The sequence below is a fragment of the Pantherophis guttatus genome, chromosome 3 (assembly GCF_059756535.1).
Source record: "Pantherophis guttatus breed Tessera chromosome 3, ASM5975653v1, whole genome shotgun sequence".
NCBI lineage: Eukaryota > Metazoa > Chordata > Lepidosauria > Squamata > Colubridae > Pantherophis > Pantherophis guttatus.
The window spans coordinates 35,845,605-35,869,444 of NC_142065.1; the positions used below are offsets into that span (position 1 = coordinate 35,845,605).

General features: G+C 36.0%; 1 protein-coding gene across 6 annotated transcripts in view; it reads left to right on the plus strand.

Annotated features, from left to right (window-relative positions):
* Positions 1–23,840, plus strand: part of CPNE1 (copine 1) — a 55,551-nt gene that overhangs the window by 20,612 nt on the left and 11,099 nt on the right. For 4 of the 6 annotated variants that reach the window (XM_087889271.1, XM_087889269.1, XM_087889270.1 and 1 more), the window contains 7 exons: positions 10,711–10,839; positions 12,512–12,691; positions 13,026–13,100; positions 13,328–13,399; positions 15,789–15,872; positions 17,856–17,945; positions 23,709–23,804. In XM_087889271.1, coding sequence (XP_087745397.1) covers positions 10,711–10,839; positions 12,512–12,691; positions 13,026–13,100; positions 13,328–13,399; positions 15,789–15,872; positions 17,856–17,945; positions 23,709–23,804 — 726 coding nt within the window. The remainder of the gene's footprint in view (positions 1–10,710; positions 10,840–12,511; positions 12,692–13,025; positions 13,101–13,327; positions 13,400–15,788; positions 15,873–17,855; positions 17,946–23,708; positions 23,805–23,840) is intronic. The other 2 variants (XM_034414121.2, XM_087889267.1) reach the window with 1 other exon arrangement.

A 23,840-nucleotide genomic window follows, 5' to 3' on the forward strand; every position in this document is an offset into this window, starting at 1 on the left:
AGTCATGTGAAAAATGGTCATAAGTCACTTATTTTAGTGATGTAATTTTGAATAGTCACTAAATGAACTGTTGTAAGTCAAGGACTACTTGTACTACAGGTGTTATCTCTAAAATAGAATATGTTGTGGTATTTGAAATACGACTACAGAGAAAACAGCTAAAAATGAACCACAATTTGTGGAAAATATGCTAAAAATACATGCTGGCTTTGATTTTTTTTTTTTTTTAGTTAGATGAGCCTAGGTCAGTGATGGCGAACCTTTTTGGCACTGAGTGCCCAAATTGTGCATGCGCGCCCTAATTGCAAGGTGTGGGTGCATGCACGGCCTGAGCATGTGCCCGCGAGCACAGCACATGCACCCCGCACATGTGTACATGCCATGAGTGTGTGTGGCAGAGACCCGAAGACCAGCTGGCCAGCGGGAAGCGCATGCGCAGCAGAGAGCCAAAACAGAGTTGAGGCGACGGTGCACATGCCCACAGAGAGGGCTCTTCATGCCACCTCTGGCACATGTGCCATAGGTTCGCCACTACTAGCCTAGGTAATATTTTTTGAGCTTTTAAATGATAAACATTCAACATAAATCTAAATTGAGCAGAAATTATTTTCTTCAGAATCAATGGAAATGGATATACTCACCTTCACAAGTGGAAACTGAAGATGTCATTGACACCCACAAACAACATATTGATGTTTATCGAATATATTTCTCAAGTAGAATATGTATAGAAAGCATTCTTTGGTGATAATCTTAATGGAGTGCAAAATATCTTGTCTGATGCAAAAGTATGTGTTCCAATATATATTATAATTGTGTGCTCAGTTTATAAACTTTTTTTAGGAACATTAAAATGCAAAATAGCTCTCTTATCGAGAACTTTTATTTTGGTGATGTCCTATTTATATTTTTTAAGGCTATTTTTTTATACATGCTTTGCAAAATATAACATACTGTTACAGGAGATTGTTGTTGTTGTGAAGTCGTGTCCGACCCATCGCAACCCCATGGACAACTTTCCTCCAGGCCTTCCTGTCCTCTACCATCCCCCGGAGTCCATTTAAGCTCATGCTGACTGCTTCAGTGACTCCATCCAGCCACCTCATTTTCTGCCATCCGTTTCTTCTTTTGCCCTCAATCGTTCCCAGCATTAGGCTTTTCTCCAGTGAGTCCTTCTTTCTCATTAAGAGGCCAAAGTATTTCAGTTTCATCTTCAGGATCTGGCCTTCTAAAGAGCAGTCAGGGTTGATCACTAGGACTGACTGGTTTGATTGCCTTGCAGTCCAAGGGACTCGCAGGAGTCTTCTCCAGCATCATAGTCCAAAGGCCTCAATTTTTTGATGCTCAGCCTTCCTTATGGTCCCAACTTTCACAGCCATACTTTGCAACTGGGGAAACCATAGCCTTGAGTATAAGCACTTTTATTGCAGGAGATTTGGATAGAGAAAAATGGACATAATTCTCAAATACGCAGAAAATGCATATTCAATATATGCAGGTTTTTCATAGTGAATGAATATTCATCATCTCAGGGAAGGTAGCTTTTTTTCTTTGACACTTTTCACAGGTGATATTTATTATTTAACCTAGAGCTATGGTGTCATAACAAGGGAAACCTTATCAAACAGTTCTGAGTTTGTCCCAGGAAAAAAATATTACAGTAGCTGTATTGTATCTTTAGGTTCTGTATTCCACTTTATCCACAATTCAATGAGTAGCTTTCATTTATTTTATTTTAGAAAATATATTTACTAGTTTGTTTAAAATGAGATATTAAGGGCGATCCAGTTTAATTTCCTAGGTGGGAAGAAATATAAGCCAGAAATAATACCAGATATTTTGGCTTCAGCTATTGAACAGTTATTATTGGAAATTCAAAGTTGTAAAGCTTCATTTGTTCCATTCAGTGAAGGTGTGGATTAGATACATGTCTTTGGACCCCATTGGCATATATGTTCAATAAAATGAGGGTATTCTCTGTGTAATATTGTTGATGACAATTTCATAATGTTAATACTGTTTTCAGTTCTCAATTTTGTTGCACTCATTCTAGTATACTGCTGCATTCCTTGTTTGTAAAGAATAAAAATCTTGAGTAAATTTACAATCGATGAGTTTTGGAATATTGCAAAAGCATTATAGTTGACTTACTGAAATAAACCTGTTTCCTCCCAAACTCAGCTGAGATATGCATATATTTGGTGCAAGCTTTAGGTTTTATTACTCCAAAATAATGCCAAGATAAATGGCTAACATTTGGTTGCAGTCAAGATCCTCAGTTAAATTACAAAGATTGCATAATTAACAATATCATTTACTAAATTTAATTAATATAGTAATACACATTTATTTTTAACTGAAGACTTATCTCCAATATAGAAAACTAGTTAAATGTTTATAGATAATAAAAATGGAATTATAGCTATGTATATTAATATATTTTATGTAGAATAGTTTTATACAAGGAGTATCTTCTTAGTAGCTTCCCTGCCTCATTCTTTTGGAGATACGTAATTACATACGTACATACTAATTACAAAAATTTAATTATATTAAAATTAATTACTAAACTATGGATTAATCATAGAACTACATATGTAACATGTAGACATGTAATATGTTCCATACTTGTCCTATACATGTTTGGAAATAACAAAATAAAAAAAAGTTTGAAAGATCAGAAGAATAACAGTATCCTATGTAAAAACTATCTTTCAAATGTGTGTACAACTAGAACACATAAATGTAACCAAATATTAGGTGCAAAGAATCAGATCCACATGTGAAGAGTTCAATAAGCTATTTTATTGCTCATGGCTATTTCACAGGTATTTTCCTCGACTTGCAGTCTGCACCTGAATCAGACTACATAAGATTCAACAGCATTCGTTTGTGTGTGTGAGGAAGATTGAACTTCCATTCTTGTGCCTGTGTAACAATTCTAGGCTAATTCTCTGCTTGACTCCTCCCCCTGGCTCAGCCAGTCTCTCCAATACCAAGCGAGTGAAGGATATTGCTGGCTTCAATTGAAATTACACACACACACACACACACACACCCCATGTAAGAGCACAGTGAAAATTTACCCTTCATGTTACTATATATTAGTAATGCAGCTAGACAAATTAAAATTCATTCCAAAGTTATTAAATATTAATATTTTCCAAAATATTAAATTCATTGTGAAAAGACTTAATTAGATTTGCTGAACTAATCATATGACATGTAGAACTGGTCATTTTTGGAAATGTAATTGAGAATTAGAATTGAGAAAAGTAAGCAGTTTAGTAAGAAATATTAATTGTAGGATGCCCAGCAGGTGGCAGCACCTAGTTAACCTGGCTGATCTAAAAGGACATACAGTAGGCTTAAGGAAAGGCTTGAGAAATCCAACAATACATCTGTTCTAAATTTAATTGGAAGTTACTTATTTCATGGCAGTTACATTCAGATATAATGGAGAGAATCTACAATAGTGCTGTGTTTTGCTAAATAAAGCAGCTGTCCCTATATTATGCACCTCACAGACTGGAAATTTGTTTAAAGACACACATTTCTGTAAAATAAAAGTATGAATTGAAACATCTTGAGATCTTTACTTGTTCTATAAGCGTTTTCACTGTTATGACAATGTGGGTAATGTGTCATTGATAGATCTTATATTCTGGTGATGCATGAATGCATAGGAAACTCAGAATGACTATGCCTTTCCTGCTGTTTAATTTTGGAAAATAAATGCAATACAGGAAATACGTTTTGTATATAAACCAAAATCTTTTTTAAAAATTCAAATAAAGTTGAATAAAGACAATGAAACTTTTGATTAATAAATATCATGCATAACAGATGAGAAGGAATTACCATGGATTTGTTAACAAATTCATTTTGGAAGCAATGCACTTATTTCAGAAAATATCACCATTTCTGAGGTCAAGTAATATACTAACATTACCATATTTATATATAACTAAACCCTGACTAGAAACATAATTATGGGAAGTACTGATGTTCTTAAATATAAGAATTAGTTTTTAAATTATTGATCAGAAAACTTCTCTTTGTGTCCTTATTCCACTGTAAAATAGAATCATTTTATTCACAAGAATGTTTTTAGCTCAGCATTTGACCCTACCTACTAATCTATTACTTATAGGGAATATCTCTTCAAATATTTGAAATTATCTTCCATTCACACAAGACCTCCCAACATAGTACTGTAGAGCATATCAAAAGAGAAGGAAGGAAGGACTGACCAGCTGGCAACCTACTATCTTAAAAAGGTTTAATATTAAAAGAAAACAAAACCCTGTTCTAAATCCATGTTACAACTGAAACACCAGATTATTTTGCATAATTGTTTTGGAGCACCAAGTAGTCTGCTCTGTGTTTCCGTATATAATTGATGAAGCTACAACCATGACTATAATTATAAGCAATATCAACTACAGGGATGTGTATACTAATCATGCAAATGATCCAAATGATGATTATCCCTAGAAAACTATTGAGAAAGCAGAATATTAATGTAATTGTGACTTGGCAATGGAGTACCCAATCTAAAAGATTACAGCCATTTTTTTCTGGTTCAAATATTTTCTATACACATATTTTGTCCCCATTGAATTCCTAAACATATAAATAAAATAAAATAAAATCCTAATGTTTTGCCCTGGATTATTGGGAGGGTGCTGTGGCTGAACATGTTATGTCCTCCACAAGAACTAGTTTGTTCTTATCTCCATATTTCTGGGAAACAATATGTAATATTCCTGTAGTATAGTAGTAGTATGTTCTAGTTTATGTGTCTTTTTTTTGAAAGCACAATTGAGAGTTTTAACAGGATAGCATGGTAGTGAGGAGTGAGGTATAGAGGAGATGGGCAGCAAAAAAAATTAATAAAAGTAAATGAAAGGATTTAAGATACAATTCTGTTGTTGTGGTCCGCCAGCAGCCTGCGGAGCTGGCAGCGGAGTCAGACAGTGAGGAGGCTGGGGAGGAACATGGGCCAGTCCTGGAGTCTGGGGAAGGCCTGGATGAGGGATGGGGCCAGGGCCATCTGGAAGTGATGCGCGGATTCTGGACCCTCCAGAGTCAGACAGCAGAGAGGCAGAGGACCAGGAGGAGCCATGCATAGAGCTGACAGAAGGCACGAACAGTTAAAACAAAAGGGACGACTTGGGAGTAAGGCCTGGAGATGATTGGCCCCTCCCATAAGGCTTAAAAGGAGCAAAGGCACGTGGGTACTTTGCAGGAAAGCAACATCGTTAATTCTGTTCCCAGTTGGCATCCCTGTTTGATTCTGGAATCCATATGGCTTTGCCAAATAGGTCTTTGGCAGAGTGTCAAGGTAGATAAAGTTGGTGATTATCCCAACTAATTGGGACTCAGCTGTGAATGAACATAATTCACAGCTGTAGCAATAAAAAAGGTTTTTGGGACTACTCGTGTGTTTTATTGACTCGGGAAGCCTAGGTCATAACATCTGTGCATTTTTACCTGAGAGATCCTGGATGCAGTAGGAATTTTTTTTACAGATAGGTGTAGGATTGGCTGTGATGCTCCAGTTGCTCACACACTTAGGGGTCCCATTAAGCATTATATATTTACATAAATAGAGGTAGTTCTTCCTTAATTACCGATTGCTTAGTGGCCATTCAAAGTTATTTTGGAAACCCCCCCCCCCAAAAAAAAGCTAATTATGATCTAGTTCTGGAGTTCTGATGGTTGCACACACCCACTCCATGTTTTGGACTCTTGGCAACTAACTTCAATTTTGTGGCTGGTTGTAGTGCTCCATGGTCATGTGACTGATTCATGATGCTGCTTTCCAGTTTTGGCCTTTTTGGCCGGTTTGCAGCAAAGCACACTCGGGAACCATTGATTCATTAATGACCACTGCAAAAGTTTTAAAAATAGGCTCAGTCCTATTGGATGCTTTGGATGCCATAATCACTATTATGACTTATGATGGGAATTCTGGGTTTCATTATGGTCAAGGTATAGATACAAATTGAGATGCTGTTAATGCTTGTAGTGATGATCATGCACACAAAGCATGAGGTTATAGCAAAAGAGAAGATGAGATGTCTTCCAAATTTTGATTTTTTTTTACTGTAAGTCACCTGAAGGTTACATGTATGTCAGTCTTCATGAATTAATGTGTATACACACCAGTAAGATTCCATGAATGCGTAGCTTAGGGAACTTATTTTGAACTATTTGAATCATATAAGTCATATGTAAATAGCTTTGGGGATGGCCATGGCAGATTTGAAGGAGGTGATGCGAGTCAGAGGGGATGGAGAACGCTGATCCATAAAGTGGCTGGGTGGGTTTGACACAACTGAATGGCTGATGATGATGAAATAGCTTTTAGACGCCAGTAATTTTTAACTGCCATGAGTGTAAACTCTTCAAACATCCAGAGTAAATCCCTCTTGGTCATGAAATGTGTAAAATCGCATAACTTCATGCAGGCTTTTATGTTTCTTTACTTTTCTGTATATACTGTTTGCAGTTTACATATATAGTAGTCAGACCAAAACAGCTTCTCATTTACTTACTCATTTACTTAAATCTCTCTTGGAGTACTATTACATATTCTGATTAGCATACTCTTTTTCAACTTGAGTTTTTCATAATATCTTGAACTGCTCTTCGAGTGTCTTGGATTACATCTAGAAAGGTTTAGGGTAAATGAAAAACATTTTGGTAAGGGTGGGCCCATTAGAAGCTTAAATATACATCTCCCTTCCCTTCCCATCCCTTAAAATCAAAATAGGAGTAGCTGGCAGTATTGGTGATCCCAAAGGCATAAGTGTCCTGAAAGGATGGTGGCACGTATTTTAACCGGCTAGTTCAACATGAGTAATAAGAGGCAAAACATCACTCAGTCTATTCCCATCAGGAAGTGCAGGACATTTTCTTAGAAATGTAAATACTGTAAAATCTAAGTTGAGCCATTCGGCTTTGAGATCTACAGAATAACTTAATATACCATCTAGCTGATATTACCTGAACGGGAAAAAAAAACCCTCAATAACCCAGTACTGATTAACACTTGAATGGAACACTACCAGAAAACCCTGGGACTAGCCTAAGAAATTGAGCAAATTTCCCAGAAGGCAGTGGCAAGCCACTTCTGCACAGTTACCAAAGAAAATTACATTTGGGTGTCTATGCAGCCACCAGAAGTCAAACTTTGCTGAGTTTTCACTTTTTTTAAACATGCCATTTTATAACCATTTAGAACAATATTCCATCTAATATTTGGGTTTTCTCATGGTCCAGATATATACATAGTAAGATACAGAAGTATACACATTTTGTAGGGCTTACCATGATGTCTGTAGCTTTGGGCACTTGCAAGGATCACTTCGACAAAACTACCAGGTGATTTAGTATGAATGTTTTAATTTCTTGTATTCTCTTAAAGTAGCTCTTGGACAAATAGTGCTGCAAATTAAATATCAGTGTCAAGTCAGCAGCACTGCAATTGCAGGTAAACCCATCTATATAGATGAGGTGGGAGAGCAATGAAAGGATCCTTTCAAATGAAAAGTCAGCGCTAATTATTGTGTTTTCTGCTTCTTCAATGCCTCCCTTATCTTACTCCCTGTTCCTTTCACCTTTAGCATCCTGCCTGGTCTTTGCTTTTCTTTTTCTCATTTTCAAGTATCATCCCTATTAATGTTATAGCTTCCTCCATTCCCGATATGTAGCAAGTTCCGTTGCAAGAAACAATAATCATGGACTTGATAATGTTACCACACTACTGTAGGGTAAACATCTTCAGTGCTAGAAAGGAGAGTAAACCCCACTCCCTTCTAGTACGGAAGATATAGTAATGAAACATCTACAAGCAAACAACCAAAGCTCAAAGAGCAACAAGGACTCCATTGTTAGAAATTTGTTACTCAGTACTAAATAACAACAGTGCTTGTTTTAGTTATGGAAGTTAGGTATATTACACTGACTCCTTTCCTTTTTTAATCTTTTCCATATTTGCATGTCTGACAATTACAGTCACAAATTAATGTTTATCTGGTTTGATCTGAATTACGTCATGTTTGTGGCAGCAAAGCTTTTGGTAATAAACTGATTCAGCATAGAATGTTCATGGACATTATAGTTGCTCAGGAAACAAAGCCTGCAGCAAGAAATGCTGACAATTGAATTTCTTTATAGAAATACTAGCTTGGTTACAGTCAAAATGTCACAGATTATGAATGCAGTGGTGTCTTATATGGGGATGCTAGGGAACTAAGTCTAGGGGCAGATGTACCAAGTAACTGTACCTCCATCCTTGACTGGACCTTGCATAAGAGTACGCTGTCCTTAATCTTGTCCATATAACGTGACCTTGCTGTGCCCCCAGAGTGGGTTGATGTGGCATTGCTTTCCCTTACTTTAACGTGCTACTCTACTTTAAAGGAAATGATTAGTGTTCCCTGAGAGCACAGCATGATCCACTCTACTATTCTTCCAGTTGGCATTTGGGTTGTTCTGCACATTGCATTTTTTCCCCCACTTTTGGTTCCTGTCTTGTTATTTGTTGTTGACTGTGCAATTGAGAAGGCTTTAGCTAACAGAGGGAGTGGGATCCATTCCACTCTGTGGATATGGAGTGGGATCCATATCCACTTTTAGTGAATAACATCCAAAAGTCAGTTGATAGTGATACAAGAGAAAAACCATGGGAAAAAACAGGTTGAACTGCCCTAGATGCTAACTATTCCTAAGTGTTAAGTAAAAAGTCCTACTGTCTTCTTAGAGTCAGTCTGGTTCTACTTATATAAGCAGCAAGCACCACTAACAATGGTAGCTTCCAGTGTGACAAAAATGCCTGTTGTATGAATTGCTTATAATCAGCAGTCACATGGGAAAGAAGGTAGGACAGAAATAGGTAATGAACTCAAAGCAAAAGTCAAAGAGAATGATTAGAGAGAAGAGGATTGGGAGAAAAGGGGAAACAATTGAAAAAAGTGTAAGAAGGACAGAATAGCCAAATATCATAGTTTAAAATTGGCAATGGATTAGTAAACTACCATCCAATGAAATGTTGAAAAAAATAAAATGGAGCAAAGTGGCAGAGCAGGCTGACTGATAGAACTATAGCGGGAAACCATACATTAAAAGAATGAGCTTTTAATTTGTATGGCTAAATCTTAAACTGCTGAATTTTAAATTTCTGGATCTGATAGGGTGTCTCTTTGTTCTGACTTCCACTGCAATATGATTTGGCAGTCCCTAAAAAAACAAATATTTTTTCTTCATTCTAGTACGAAGTATTGTTAGCATGTTAGTGCAGGCTGTCTTATATAAGCTGGTTGATATTAAAGTTTACCTTCCACACTGTGTTTTGAGAATTACATAAAGCAGTTAAGTGTTCACATGTCCCACTGTGTGCATGTAAGTGTGGTTTGCAATTCATTGGCTTAAATTTTTTTCTTGTGTTTGAGAGGAATGGGATGTTTGCAATAGTTTTCAAGTATCAAGTCAGTTAACTTCTCAATTCTTTGGTTTTTGCTATTATCTAATATTGTATTAGACATTGGGGGTGCACAATTATCTAGTCATAGGATTTTTAAAATTAAATGTCTTTTCAAAGTAAGCGATAAACTATTTTAACTTTTGAAATAGTTTTTTTCAGTTATTCATCAATGTAAGGCTATTGTAAAAAACTATTGAAATGTCACCAATAGAACACATGTGACAATGTGTTACATAGTTTTTATTTGGAGACGACTGTTGTCCGAAAAAACTGAAAAAAATATTTAGCTGTATATATTAATATTTGAATAGCTGAAATTTCTATTTATTTTTTAAGTATGCAGAAACTGTTTCATATTGTGCTTTCTGTGGTTGTTCAGATTTAGGACTCAATGTAGCCAAAACATACTTGCATTTCTATTTTATGTGTCCCGTGTATTCAAGAAGCAGATGGCTTTATATTGATATACTTGGTCTAATGTGGCTGAAACTGATGTGGTATCAGTATTTTGAGAATTTGGGAGTGGAGTGAGAGAACTGTAACAACAGAAACTGAATAGATTATAACATTTCATTCATTGTTGATATGATTATATATTTGGCACTCTGCAGTAATGATTTTTTTTTTCTTTTGGTGTTATATGGGATTGCTGACATGGTTGCTATCATTTAGTCCTTTTTTGCTTTTGAAATTATTTACATTAGGAAGAAAAACTTAAGAGTTAAGTTCTCTGAACTTTTACCACTTTCTATGACTTTAAAAAAAGTAAAAACAAGTGGAATCTACTGTTTTGTATTGTTTTATAACAATATATAAAAACAATATTAAACAACAGATTAGGTATCTGCCTGTTTAAATACATATTTATCTTGCTAAATATGGTTGCTGTATGGTTATTTTCATAATACTATAAATACGTTTTGATGAAAAAGACTTGGCTGTACATAAGGATTGGTATTCAGCCAAATTTATTCAGTTTTTTTAACATTTGTGTTCCATTCTTTGATTGGTTTAAATGCCAAAAGAATAGCAACAATAGGAAACCAATTTGTGTTTGTTGTTAGATGCGAAGTTGTGTCTGACCCATCGTGACCCCATGGACAACGTTCCTCCAGGCCTTCCTGTCCTCTATATAAATCAATCCAGATTCCATATGCATTGTACACTGAATTTATCCTTTAATGAGTATTCTTTTTTTTTCTCCAATCTGTTTATAGATGGCTCAGTGCGTGACCAAGGTGGAACTGTCCATATCCTGTGACAACCTGATTGATAAAGATGTTGGCTCAAAATCTGATCCTCTGTGTGTCTTGCTTCAAAATATTGGTGGTGATCAGTGGACTGAAGTAAGAAATTTTTGATGGTAATAAATTTACCAGATTTGGGAAAGCCTGTTAATAGAGATTGGTTTTAAGTATGATTAAATTAACTTCAGTGGAACAATTGCAAGGAATTATTTTTGACAAATTTGGTGGTAAATGCATTAAATTTCAGTCCCCATAAACAACCATAAACACAATTAAATTATCCCAAAATGAGTTTTATTAGTACATTCAATGTTTAGTTATTTAATATATCCCTTTCTATTTTAAAATGTATTTATTGTTAAATAATTTTGCTCCTTGTTATTGAATAGTTTGAGATGGGAAAAAGAAATAGACTGCATTGAGAAAGGAATTCTTACTCAGTTTTTTGGATTCCTTACATAGTGGTTTTTATCTGTCTGCAGATACATTTTCTTTGTAATATTTAAAATATTATTATTGCATTTTATTTATTCCTTCTAATTATTTGAAGCAATTTTTGGCTATAACATGTTTCAATAACTTTATTTTTAGTGATTACATAGACAAACCTTCTCCAGGATGATCTGGCCCCAGCCAGGCTCTTTAGATCTTCCCAAACCTAACTATAGTTTTAATAGACTCCATTCACTTTGCTGCTCATTGTATAATTTTTTGCTTTCCTTTTACCTTTCTCAGCATTATGTGGAAAAATACTGGACACAATATCTCAAAGACTATGTTTTTTCTTTTTCTTTCTTTTTCATTCATACACATATGAATATGTGGTTTATTTAATATATTGTTTGAAATAGAATGGGGCAGCGTGGAGGCTCACCTGGGCCTAAAACGCTGGACTTGTCAGCTGGAAAGCCAGCACCCCAGGTTTGAGACCCAAGTGCCATGTGATGGGGTGAGCTCCCATCCTCACCCCAGCTCCTGCCAACCTAGCAGTTTGAAAGCATGCAAATTTGAGTAGATAAATAGGTACCACTTCAGTGGAAAGGTAACAGCGTTCCGTGATATCATCCTGGCCACAGAAATGTCCTCAGACAACACTAGCTCAGTGGCCTTGAAACAGAGATAAGCAACATCCCCTATAGTCAGTGGAGTAAAATCCGCAGGGACTCCTTTACCTTTTTTACCTTGAAATAGAATAGGAAAACTCAACGCTTTGTTCAATCACAAATTGGTCCTATTCAAAACATTTCTGTTTCTATAGCATAAATTTTTATAATGGGCCAATATAGTTACACATAATTCTGTTAATTTGATTTCAGTTAAAATGGAAATAGATTAAAAGTTTGAGGTGAGAGGTGTAGAAAAATCCACAATATTCAGTGTTACTAGTGAGTTATGCTTTCTAATTGAGCATCATGTTTTTCTGAATATTTTGCTCAGAAAAAAACCCCAGACATGCTTCCTTGGATATCAACTTGCCTCACACTACTGATCTCCCTAAGTTAAATAAAGCCCAGGGGAATGTTATATTAGGGCGTGTCAAATTTTTCAACTTCCAATTTCCAAATGTTAGGGGTGCTCAAAAGTTGTCACATGCCTTGGACATTGTAAAGATATTTTGGTTACTTTAATATAATTTAAATGCGCCTGGTAAGTAACTACATAAATATCGTATCTTTTGAATATTTCGTTTGTTTCATTTGCTATCTATAAATCTATTTTGTTCACACTGCATTGTGTGTTTAGCGACCCTTTTTCTTTTTTGTTGTCATAGTTGGATCGAACTGAAAAAATAAAAAATTGCCAGAATCCTCAATTTTCAAAAAAGCTGCTAATTGATTATTATTTTGAGAAAGTTCAGAAGCTGAAATTTGGTATATATGATATTGATAATAAGTCATATGACTTAAGTGATGATGATTACCTTGGAGGAGCTGAATGTACCCTGGGTCAGGTATGGTAAACAGCTATGATCACTACTATATAAAATGTTAAGTAAAAGTTTAGATTTTTTTTATTTTTTTTGTTGGTAGTGAATAAATAAAAGGAGATTCTAATATACAGAAGTTTTAAGTTAAGAAAAGAGATAGCGAATTACTGTTCTTTCTTCTGTTTTGTTATTCTTGTTGAAAGGAATCAGTGCTTTTTTATAAAATAACCATGCAGTGTAATCTTTTCTTCTGAAAGATTAATGAAGTTCAGATTTTTACAATATAAATAATTGTAAGACACATTTTCATATTTTTTTTCTTGTATAATTTGAATAATGTATGCAATTTATATTTTAGATTGTATCAAGTAAAATACTTGTTCAGCCTTTAATGTTGAAGAAAGGAAAGCCTGCAGGAAAAGGCATTATTACGGTAAAAGGAAAACTCAAGTTATAATTTGTTGTGAATATATGAATTAAGTTACACATCTGTTTCTTCTAGGGTTTAATGTATCTCAAGCATTTTTTCCTTTAGTTAAGCTAATACGTATCCATTGTTTGGTTTGTAATTTTTGTTATCAAACTAATTTTTAAATAAATATTCTACAATAATAAGGCGTCTTCCAAGATTACTAAAACAACATTTCCTTCAACCTGCAGATTTGTGCAGAAGAGATTAAAGATACCAGAGTTGTTTCTATTGATGTTGAAGCTCGGAATTTAGACAAAAAGGTAAAAAGAGGTGAAAAAAAAAAAACTTCTAATAGTTCAGTCATGTTCTAATTTTGAAATTACTTTAATCCAAAAGCTTCAATCTTCACCTGAGTCTACACGTCTACCCAGGAATGAACCTCCAGAATTTACTGAGTCAGAATCACTTATTTTAGAACTGACTCACCAGTGGTGAAAGTTGGAAACAAGCCCCTATTTTTCCATTTTCTACTTATTTTCAAAGAAGGCAATCAATGCCTCATTTTTTGAAAATGGAAATGAGACAATAGGCCTAGACCTGATGTTTAAGCTTGTGTGCAGTACTTCTACTATATATTACCCCAATCCTATTAGTGTTTTAATAAAGGAGGCCTCCTTCCATGCTGCTGTCTTATACAGATCAATATTTTATGCTAGATAGCAGGAAAGTATCCTTCCCTTTATCTGGTACAGGACATTGTCAGCAGCATGGACAAAAGGCACTCCCAGGAGTCCTTGGCTACTTCCAGCTCAGTTTTCCTTCCCTAAGTAACTAAGGCAAAGTGGACACTGGATTCAGAGGGCACATATATTACATGTCTGGTACCATAGTGCCTCTGTCGTGAGGTAGCTTCCTTCTGTAGACTTCCAGTTAACAAACAGCAACTAAGCCAAATACTTTTTGCAGGGACTTTTTGTATGATGAAACAGCAACTTAATATGTGACAGTACTCTTGAATCCACAGTTAACATTACACTGCCAAATAAGATTCTGTCTTTTGAGGAATAGTGGCATGTAACTCTGCCAAGATTCCTTTCACTGCACCTGCACAAAGAAAAATCAACACCGGGTGCTTCAATATCTTCAATGTCCAGGATAAACAGTGTTAAATATTACAGCAATAATGGAAAAGGTCTATCATAATTTAGAATTATATATCTTTTTCACTAGGAAAACCATCTGTCTGGTATTCTCCTCCCCTCATCATTATCCTGGTCTGTAGCTAAAGAAGGGTTCAACTCAGTCTCATTTAGGGGGTTCCCTCACTTTCCTTCTCTTTCTTTTTTATACTTCACAATATATTTAGGAGGCAAAACACATAACAGTGGTGCTTAATCGTTGCTTATCTTTATATAGTTCTCTTTATCTAGTTTTAGGACTTGTGTGGAGAACAGTTCATGTTTGAGGTCATATTTGTACCGAAATATTGAACATTGCAACTTTAAAGTACCACTGTATGTTCAGTATCTATGACCACATTTTTGCATTCAGTTTTATGAGACCACAGTTTTAGAATTTCTTAAAAAGAATAGTGAAGACTTTCTGGCTTATAAACTAGATAAACAACGCCTTATTCCAATCAATTTTACTAGAGTAGTCTCAGTGCTTCTGTATTCCTTAGGAATATGTCAGTCTTTTTAATTATGTAGTTACATAGGCTCAACTTTTACATTTTTGAGACATTATAGGCTTAACCTTTGGGTCAGTAGTGCTGCTCTTAGTAACTTCTGGTCCCATCACATAAGCCATCCTTTGGAAGTTCCTCTTGAAGCCACAGTGGCATTCACTGGAAGTAAGGGAGATGTCTCTCTCTCTTACTCCTCCCAGAAATCTCAAGAACAAACCTTGTTCTGGACAAGTGCAGATCATACATGTATGAATTCACAGATGGCCACTTGAATCTGGTAGATAACTAACCAGTTTTTATACACAACTGCAACCTGAATGTCCTCTATATAAATATAGATTGGAATAATTAAGACGTGGAAGAAGACAGATGAAGGAAGAAATAATTGGACATTGAATCTACTAAAACATAATATAGGCTAATTTTCTTAAATGTTTCCTTGTAAAGAATTAACCCCTAAAGAGACTGAAAAGCCATCATAATTATGTTTCAGTTATTACAGTCAGCTAATGTTTTAAGTGGGATCAACCAAAATAGAACAAAATAATATAAAAATATTTAACGTTTCCTCTTTCAAACAAGAAAGCAAGCAAAAGACTACTTGACTTATGACCACAATTAAGCCCAGCATTTCTGTTGCTAAGTGAGACAGTTGTTAAATGAGTTTTGCCCCATTTTACAGCCTTTCTTGCCAAAGTTGTTAAGTGAATCACTGCCATTGTTAAGTTAGTAACATGGCTGTTAAGTGAATCTGGATTCCCCATTGACTTTGCTTGTCAGGAGGTTGCAAAAGATGATCACATGACCTCGGGATACTGAAACTATCATAAATATGAATCAGTTGCCAAGCATCTGAATTTTGATTACATGACCATAGGGATGCCACAGCGGTCGAAAGTGTGAAAACAGTCATAAGTTACTTTTTCAGTGCCATTGTAACGTTGAATGGTCACTAAATGAACTGTTGTAGATGAAATGTTTTATTTTTCTTACATCTGTATAAAATTATTTTCCCAATACAGGACTTTTTAGGCAAATCCGACCCATTTTTGGAATTCTATAAACAGAGTGATAGCGGAAAGTGGCAGCTTGTATACCGATCAGAGGTAAGATTTCCAGCGATTCCATCTTGGTTCATCAAGAGTTGCTATATATTAATGGGGAATTACAGGTCTATGTATGAAGTTGGGTGGGGTTTCAAATTCAGCAAATAGGCTTGATTTGGACAGATTTTTGTTTTCCTATGATGTAGAATGGGTTTCTCTAATTTACCATTTCTTCCTTCAAAAGTTTCTGCAGAGCTTCAGACTTGTTTTATTATTCTGAAGCTCCAGTCTCTTGCAAATGTGACAATAAAAAGGAGAAGGAAGAATAGAAGTCCTTGGTGCATGCAGAAGTTACATAAAATGCCTTTCGGGGATCAGAGTGACCTCTACCATCTTTGTTTATCTCACTTGCATTCTTTGGTGCAATATTTGATTATGAGGACAAGGATTCTTGGCCACTGATTTGGACAGAGCAAGGGCCAGAAGGAGTGCTTGACTATGGGAAGGGCCAGGATAGGTGTCAGTCAAACTGTAAGTGCAAAGAAGCTTTAGAAATGATTTATAAGTATTCCAGGCAAGCAGTCTCTACAGTTTTAAAAGAAAAAAAAAAGTAAGTGCCTACAGTATAGACTCCAGGTAAGGTTTGGACTGCTTTGGGCAGGCTATTTCCAAAGCATTAGATCAACTCTTTAAAATTATTCAGCTGCAAAGCTGAACTCTTATTTGCAAAGGTCAGATAAAAAGCACTTTGTGCAAACAGAGTTTCCTACCTCATAAAAAGATATTTTCATTGATTTGGGAAATGCCTCTCATTGCTATCTCACTTCATACTATACTGACCATCAGGAACAGCTTTTCAGAGGCAAAGTAGATTTCTGCCTGTAATTTTTTGGACTCAATTTGTTAATTGTTGGATAACAACAAACAAGTCAATTGGGATATTATAGAACAGGGGTGTCAAACTCACGACAACACGTCATCACATTACATATTGCAACTTTTCCCCCCTTCGCTAAATGGGGGGTCGGCATGGCCAGCACATGATGCATCCAGCCTGCGGGCCACAAATTTGACACCCCTGTTATAGAAGAAGGCTTCATAGACTTGCTCTAGCAATCTTGTAGGTCTAACCAACTTCAACTTTCATCCATGATGGAACTGAAATATTAATTGAGGCACGTATTGAAAATGTATTTAAATATGACTTTGGAAATGAAATAAATTTATTAATTTAAGGAATGGTAACTTAGTTTTATTCCTTCATTCATTCAACTTACCGTATTTTTTGCACCATAAGATGCTCCAGACCAAAAGACGTACCTTGCTTTTTGGGAAGAAAACGAGGGGGGAAAATCTGCCTTTACCTCCCAGCAGTTTGCCTCCTTACAGCAAACAGCAAACAGACTGGTCAGCTTCAGCACAGCCTGATTGGCAGTTGGATCTACCTCCTGGAATACCACCTATCAGCTGTTCCAGGCTGCGGGGATCACCACTGCCCATCGCTGCTGCCACCTATCGCCGCTGCCACCTATCGCCACCGCGCACCCCATTTTCGGCCTCTGAGCACCCCATTTTCAGCCTCAACGCGTCCCATTTTTGGCCCGGTCCAGGCGCCACCACCTATTGCCACCAAGCAAACCGCCAATCAGCTGCTCGTGCTAAATCAGGCTGTGCTGAAGCTGATCAGGCTGTTTGCTGTTTGCTGGAAGGAGGCAAATTGCTGGGAGGCAGAGGCCGAAGGATGAGGGCTGGTGGGCTTTGGCAATATTCGCTCTATAATACGCACAGACATTTCCACCCACTTTGTGGGGGGGGAAGTGCAACTTATAGACCGAGAAATACGGTATATGCCACCCATCTCGCATGGAGGATTACAACGAATACAATTGTTACTTCAGAAAAAAATGCAAGACTATAAGATAACATTGTGGTTGTCTTAGACTTAGACAAATGTGATCAACCTTTGGAGAGATATAAAAATATGAGAAAACATGTGCTTTCATAATATACATTGATTATAACTATGTAAAACAATATTTTTAGGTAATTAAGAACAATTTAAATCCTTGCTGGAAAAAGTTCAGCGTACCTTTGCAAACATTTTGTAGTGGTGACTTCAACAGACAAATCAAGGTGAGGACAATTATTAATTTCAGACAAGTTATAAACTCATTTTATTCAACTCATTTTTTGTTCTGATATGATCCCTGATTTTTAGATGAGTTAGAATTAAAACTTATTTATGTATAAGGATTTAATTGGCTTATTATTTATAAAGCAAATGCTTCTCTCTCTATCTTCATCTGTTTATTTCTCTGAAATGTACTAGGACTCTCTCCCCTCTGCTTTTGATTGCTTTAAAAGATCATTCAGTATAATTTCTAATATCTGCAATAATTCTACGCTGAACAGCAAAAGTATAGGTGGTCCTCATTTAGTGACTGCACTAAACATTTTAGTCATTAAGCAAAGTGTTCGCTAAATGAAAATCACATGACTGTGACTGCACTTACAGTTTTATTTCAGCTTTCCATTGTTAATACAATATCAGAAGGATACTACTCTAAAAAGCTGGGTGAGCGCCAACAATAGGGAAGGTTTCTGGATATCAACTCAAGGGGAAGTTGAGTGACAGCAAGCTCTATAGTCTTTCCCCCCTACACCATTTTTTTCTCCCCCACTCTATGAATGCTCACCCATCACTGGGATAATTAACAAAAAGTGAATTAATGTTTGCATGTAGTTTCTTTGCAGAGGAAGGGATTACAAGAGAACAAGCAGGCACACAGTGGGGAATACACATCAAAAGGAATTTGCTAGCTTCTGCTGTTTGCTTAGTCCTTTTATGGCTGTAAGCAGGAGCTGCCTAGGAAGCAAACAAAAGCTTTTTAGTGTGAAACTGATTAGAGTCTTGTCAGTATCAGGCAGCAGTGGGAGGGATCTAATTAATTAAGATCAGAGAACTGAGCATGAGGTTAGGACAGCTGTACTGTGGAAAGATAGCTTGTTAGATAACCTCTTTGCAAGAGGGAGTGGAAAGAAAAATCACAGCCACAGAGCAACACTAATACTTAGTGATTATAATGGTAAACATTTGACAGAGAGCTTCTGTGAAGTTGCAAATGTGGGCATTGGTCACAAAGTTACCTTTTTCATCACAGTTGATTGTACTGCAAACAGTTGCTATCCAAGGCAGTTACTAAACGAGGATAACCTGTATATTTAAAAATTATGCTATTGTTATTTAGTATTTACACTTAAGAAATATATTTTTCTTGAAGACCAAGATTATGAAGACATAAAGTATGAGCTTGCATTTTGTAAAGTAAGTGTGACATATTGTTGATTGTGGTAATATATGAAAACATGACCTGAATGTACCAGAACTAGCTATTTGGGGGTTTTGGCATAAAATTTTATAGTCTTAATTTATAAAACCAGTATGCTCATGTCAAAACATTCTAGAATGCAGTGATTGCAAAACTCATAATAAATCACTTTTTAAAATTATATTTCAGAGTAGTGTATGAAACTGCCTAATATATTTAATTTGGTGATGTTCATTAGAAAAGTCACCTAATAGCCTAGTGATTAATTGTCAGGTTCAAATAGTCAGACCTATCAGGTCCACACATGAAGAGTTCAACTAGCTATTTTATTGCTGAAGCCTATGCCCAGGAATCTTTTCAGACTGATGGTTTGTATTTGGGTTAGGATAAATAAGATTCAACAGCTTGGGGCGAAGAGGGGGAAGCTAGATTCATCCTCTTGTGCTTGCAGAGATTCTAGACTAATTCATTATTTGATGACGACTCCTGACTAGGCCTGTCTCTCTGACATCAATATAACATTTCAACATTTAATTTTAACTTAGATTTTAAATACCATTCAATTTTCACAACCTGGGGTTGAATGTAAAAAAGCTATAGGATAGGATCTGACATTTTATATAGAAGAAATCTTTTAAGACTACTACTAATAGATATTAATACAGCATTATGAATTATAATCCTGGACATAAACTGTTTCAACTCCTACCCTCAAAACGACGCTATAGAGCACTGCACACCAGAACAACTAGACACGAGAACAGTTTTTTCCCGAATGCCATCACTCTGCTGAACAAGTAATTCCCTCAACACTGTCAAACTATTTACTAAGTCTGCATTACTATTAATCTTTTTATCGTTCCCACCACCCGTCTCCTTACACTTATGACTGTATGACTGTAGTTTTGTTGCTTGTATCATTTGTACCCTACGACTATCATTAAGTGTTGTACCTTATGATTCTTGATGAACGTATCTTTTCTTTTATGTACACTGAAAGCATATGCACCAAGACAAATTCCTTGTGTATCCAATCACACTTGGCCTATTCTATTCTATTCTATTCTATTCTATTCTATTCTATTCTATTCTATTCTATTCTATTCTATTCTATTCTATTCTATTCTATTCTATTCTATTCTATTCTAATGGTGGTTTATAAGTAACACATCATAAGCATAAGTTGAAATAATTAAACTATGATTTCTTCCTCTGTCAGGAGAAAAGTTTCAAAAATATGAAAAAATTCAGAAAAGGTAGACATGAGAAGGTTGGATGAAATAAGAAACTGATGGATTAGAAATACATAGCTGTCCTGTGCTAAGATAAACTTACGCTAAAAAAATACAGTGAGTTCCTTCTTCGTCTTGAATGGGATATGATCCTGGATTAAAATCTTTTTTCTATAGTATTTCCTCCTTGCAACAGCATTTCTTTGTTTATCCTCCTATAGAAAAAAACTTAGAGGTATCAGTTTCTCCTGTTTAGTTAAAGCTGCTTGAGAGAAGAAAACAGACAAGGAAAAGTAGTCATTAAAAATATTCTCAGTTATTTATTTCAAATGTCCATACCATTTATTCTTAGATAGTTGCTTCACAAATGGAGAAGGGCCTTTTATTCTTAGTTTTATAGTAACCATGAAAGCCCAAAACTATTATATCTTACCACAATCCAAAGTAACCCTATCCTGCTTTTGTTAGTAATATTAGTAGATTGATTGAATAAATGCCATCAAATTGGTGTCAACTCTCAGTGGCCACCTAAGTAGATTCTCCCCATATGATCTGTCTTTAATTATTAATAGATTAGCTTCCTTTAAAGGTTAACATAGGGAATTTGCTCTTAACAGCTAGTTTGCAGATGTTAATAGCCCAATTCTATTATTCAGTAAACTTTGAAATATTAATAACTCAGCATCTGGAAAATGCAGTGATTACCCAAGTAAACAAAAAATGTAGTTCCTACATTACCATCTATTATTATTATTATTATTATTATTATTATTATTATTATTATTATTATTTCAATTTACCTTTGCACAGGTTCGCCTGGTGCACCAATTGCGATCCTACTTGGATCAGGAGGCTCTCCTCACAGTCACTCATGCCCTTGTCACCTCACAGTTAGATTATTGCAACACGCTCTACATGGGGCTACCCTTGAAAAGTGTTCGGAGACTACAGTTGGTCCAGAATGTTGGTCCGTGCGAGCTATCGTGGGTGCACCTCGATACACCCACATTACACCAATTCTCCGCGAGCTGCACTGGCTCCCTATTGGTCTCTGGGCACAATTCAAGGTGTTGGTTATTACCTTTAAAGCCCTACATGGCTAAGGGCCATGTTATCTTCGAGTCCGCCTTCTACCACATAGCTCCCAGTGACCGGTAAGATCCCACAGAGTTGGTCTCCTCCGGGTCCCGTCAGCTAAACAATGCCGGCTGGCAGTCCCGCAGGGGAGGGCCTTCTCTGTGGCTGCCCCAGCTCTCTGGAACCAGTTACCTCCTGAGGTCTGGACCACCCCCACCCTATTGGCTTTCCGAAAAGCAGTGAAAACCTGGCTTTTCCGACAGGCCTGGGGCCATTGATCTCGCAGTTGTGATCTTGTGAGATCCGGCCATGAATGGTGTGAATGGGTTTTAATGTTTTAATTTTTAAATGTTTTTATAATGGTTTTTTTAAATGCACTGTAAGCCGCCCTGAGTCTCCGGAGAAAGGTGGCATATAAATTGAACTAATAATAATATAAATTGAACTAATAATTTAGTTAGCGCTTGAACTATTGTATATATTCCATGCCTTAAAAACAGGAGAAACTTGCTGGTGAAGAAGGATCTTTTCTTTGCTAGGAATCTCTGAGTATTCCGAGTCAGTCAACATTGACTAGAAGGAGTTAGTGGATCTCCAGCCTAAATAAATCCCACTTTTGGATACTCATTATTGCATTTCCTATGTATTTATTTATTTTGGGGGTTGTTTATGGGAGTTGCAGTTCCTCTAAGCGTAACATTTGCAGACCCACAGTTAGGAGCTGTATTTGAGAGCAGTTTACCTGTCAACTTTCTGAATTTTAGTATAGTTATCATAGTGCTACTTGTATTATCATTTGTCTCTTCAGTGAATCAATTTTCAGCCATTCTTATGTGGGGCATATAAAAGTGATAAACAAATTTTTGCTAGCTAAGACTTGCCATATGTGGCTTATGACTGCAAGTGTAGCTCAAGAATATGGGGAAGCTGTAGAGGAGCACTTGGTGAATGTTTAGAGATCACTGATAATCCATAGGTCATGTTTGAGAATCACTATTATTATTTTATAGGTCCTCCAGAGATTTTGTCTTCCACTTTATTCAGAGGAAAATTTAACTATCCATAGATTTGGAAACTAGCATCATTAGTAAGCAGATGATTAGTGTAAAGAGGATTGTATGTTTTGGACACTAGATAAAGGCTAGTGAAGAGATTAATGATTATTTATGAGTTATATGATATAAAATGCAATTCTGATGCAGGTGTTGCTGTAATTACTGAGATGCATCCTTTTTCTTATCCAAAAAATATCTTGTACTTTTGAATTTTGCTTTGTAATTAAAGTAGTAGCAAAGAATACTTTCTACTTTTGTATCTAATGAAAAGTCTCTGGTCTTTTCTATCAGTGTGACTGTCTTAAAGGATTTTTGCTTTTAAGTTTTGGTTCCTAGGCCTCTTTATTGCTGGTCTGTGATATTTTCATCTACAATTTTAGTCCAAAATATGTGTCATTAAAAGTTGATTGCAAGCAAATATATTTAGGATGAACACATTACGCAATATTTACAGCGTATTCATAAACACTATACATAAAACCTAGCCCTGTACTGTTAGTGTATCACAGGTAAGCAAGAACAATAAGATGAAAGTCGTGTTTTCCTTAAAGATATCGGCATTATTCAAATATCTTTTAAGCCCTGATACAAAACAATATCTGTATGATTTCCAGATTTTTATATGTTATGCTGAACGTTTAATTTACAATGGACATTCAGATCATATTTTCCTTGGTGGTTTTTTTTTTTAGTATGAGCCTTGCAGTTTCTGCATGAATGGATGTTCTCATAAAACCTCATAAAATAGAGAAGAACTGTGTGGTTCAGTCTTGTCATATTTTGTATAATTCATGCAACTACTTGCTGTTGGGTATCTTATCTTTAAGTTCTGTTTTAATCTGTTTGATCTTACGTTGCCTATGCCAGGCTTTCCTAATCAGATATGCTCCAGATTTATTAAAACCACAACTCCCAGACATTTTCTACCAGCAGTATTCTGAGAAGTGTATATCAACATATCTGGAGGGCATCAGACTAGGAATTACTGTTTATGCTGGCACATACAGTACTTAAAGTTTCTGCATCTGTTTCCCAGTTGAATGCTTATTTTCGGTAATTGGATTATTTGATCCTTGGATCAGTGATGCATATTTTTAAAAATATGCTTCGTATCTGAGTTGCCTTCCCATTGCATAGTGAACACCTATTATATTACATAGTGGTCCTTGAGGACTCATTTTGGGGTTTCTTTTTTACTATTAGGTTGCAGTTAGTGATATGGATGACAACACCAGTTCAGACTTGATAGGGGAATTCATATGCAACGTCTCAAAGCTGTTGGAAGTGAGAGATCAAGTGGTGAGCAGCAGTCATTCTCCTTGTCTATTGCTCTCT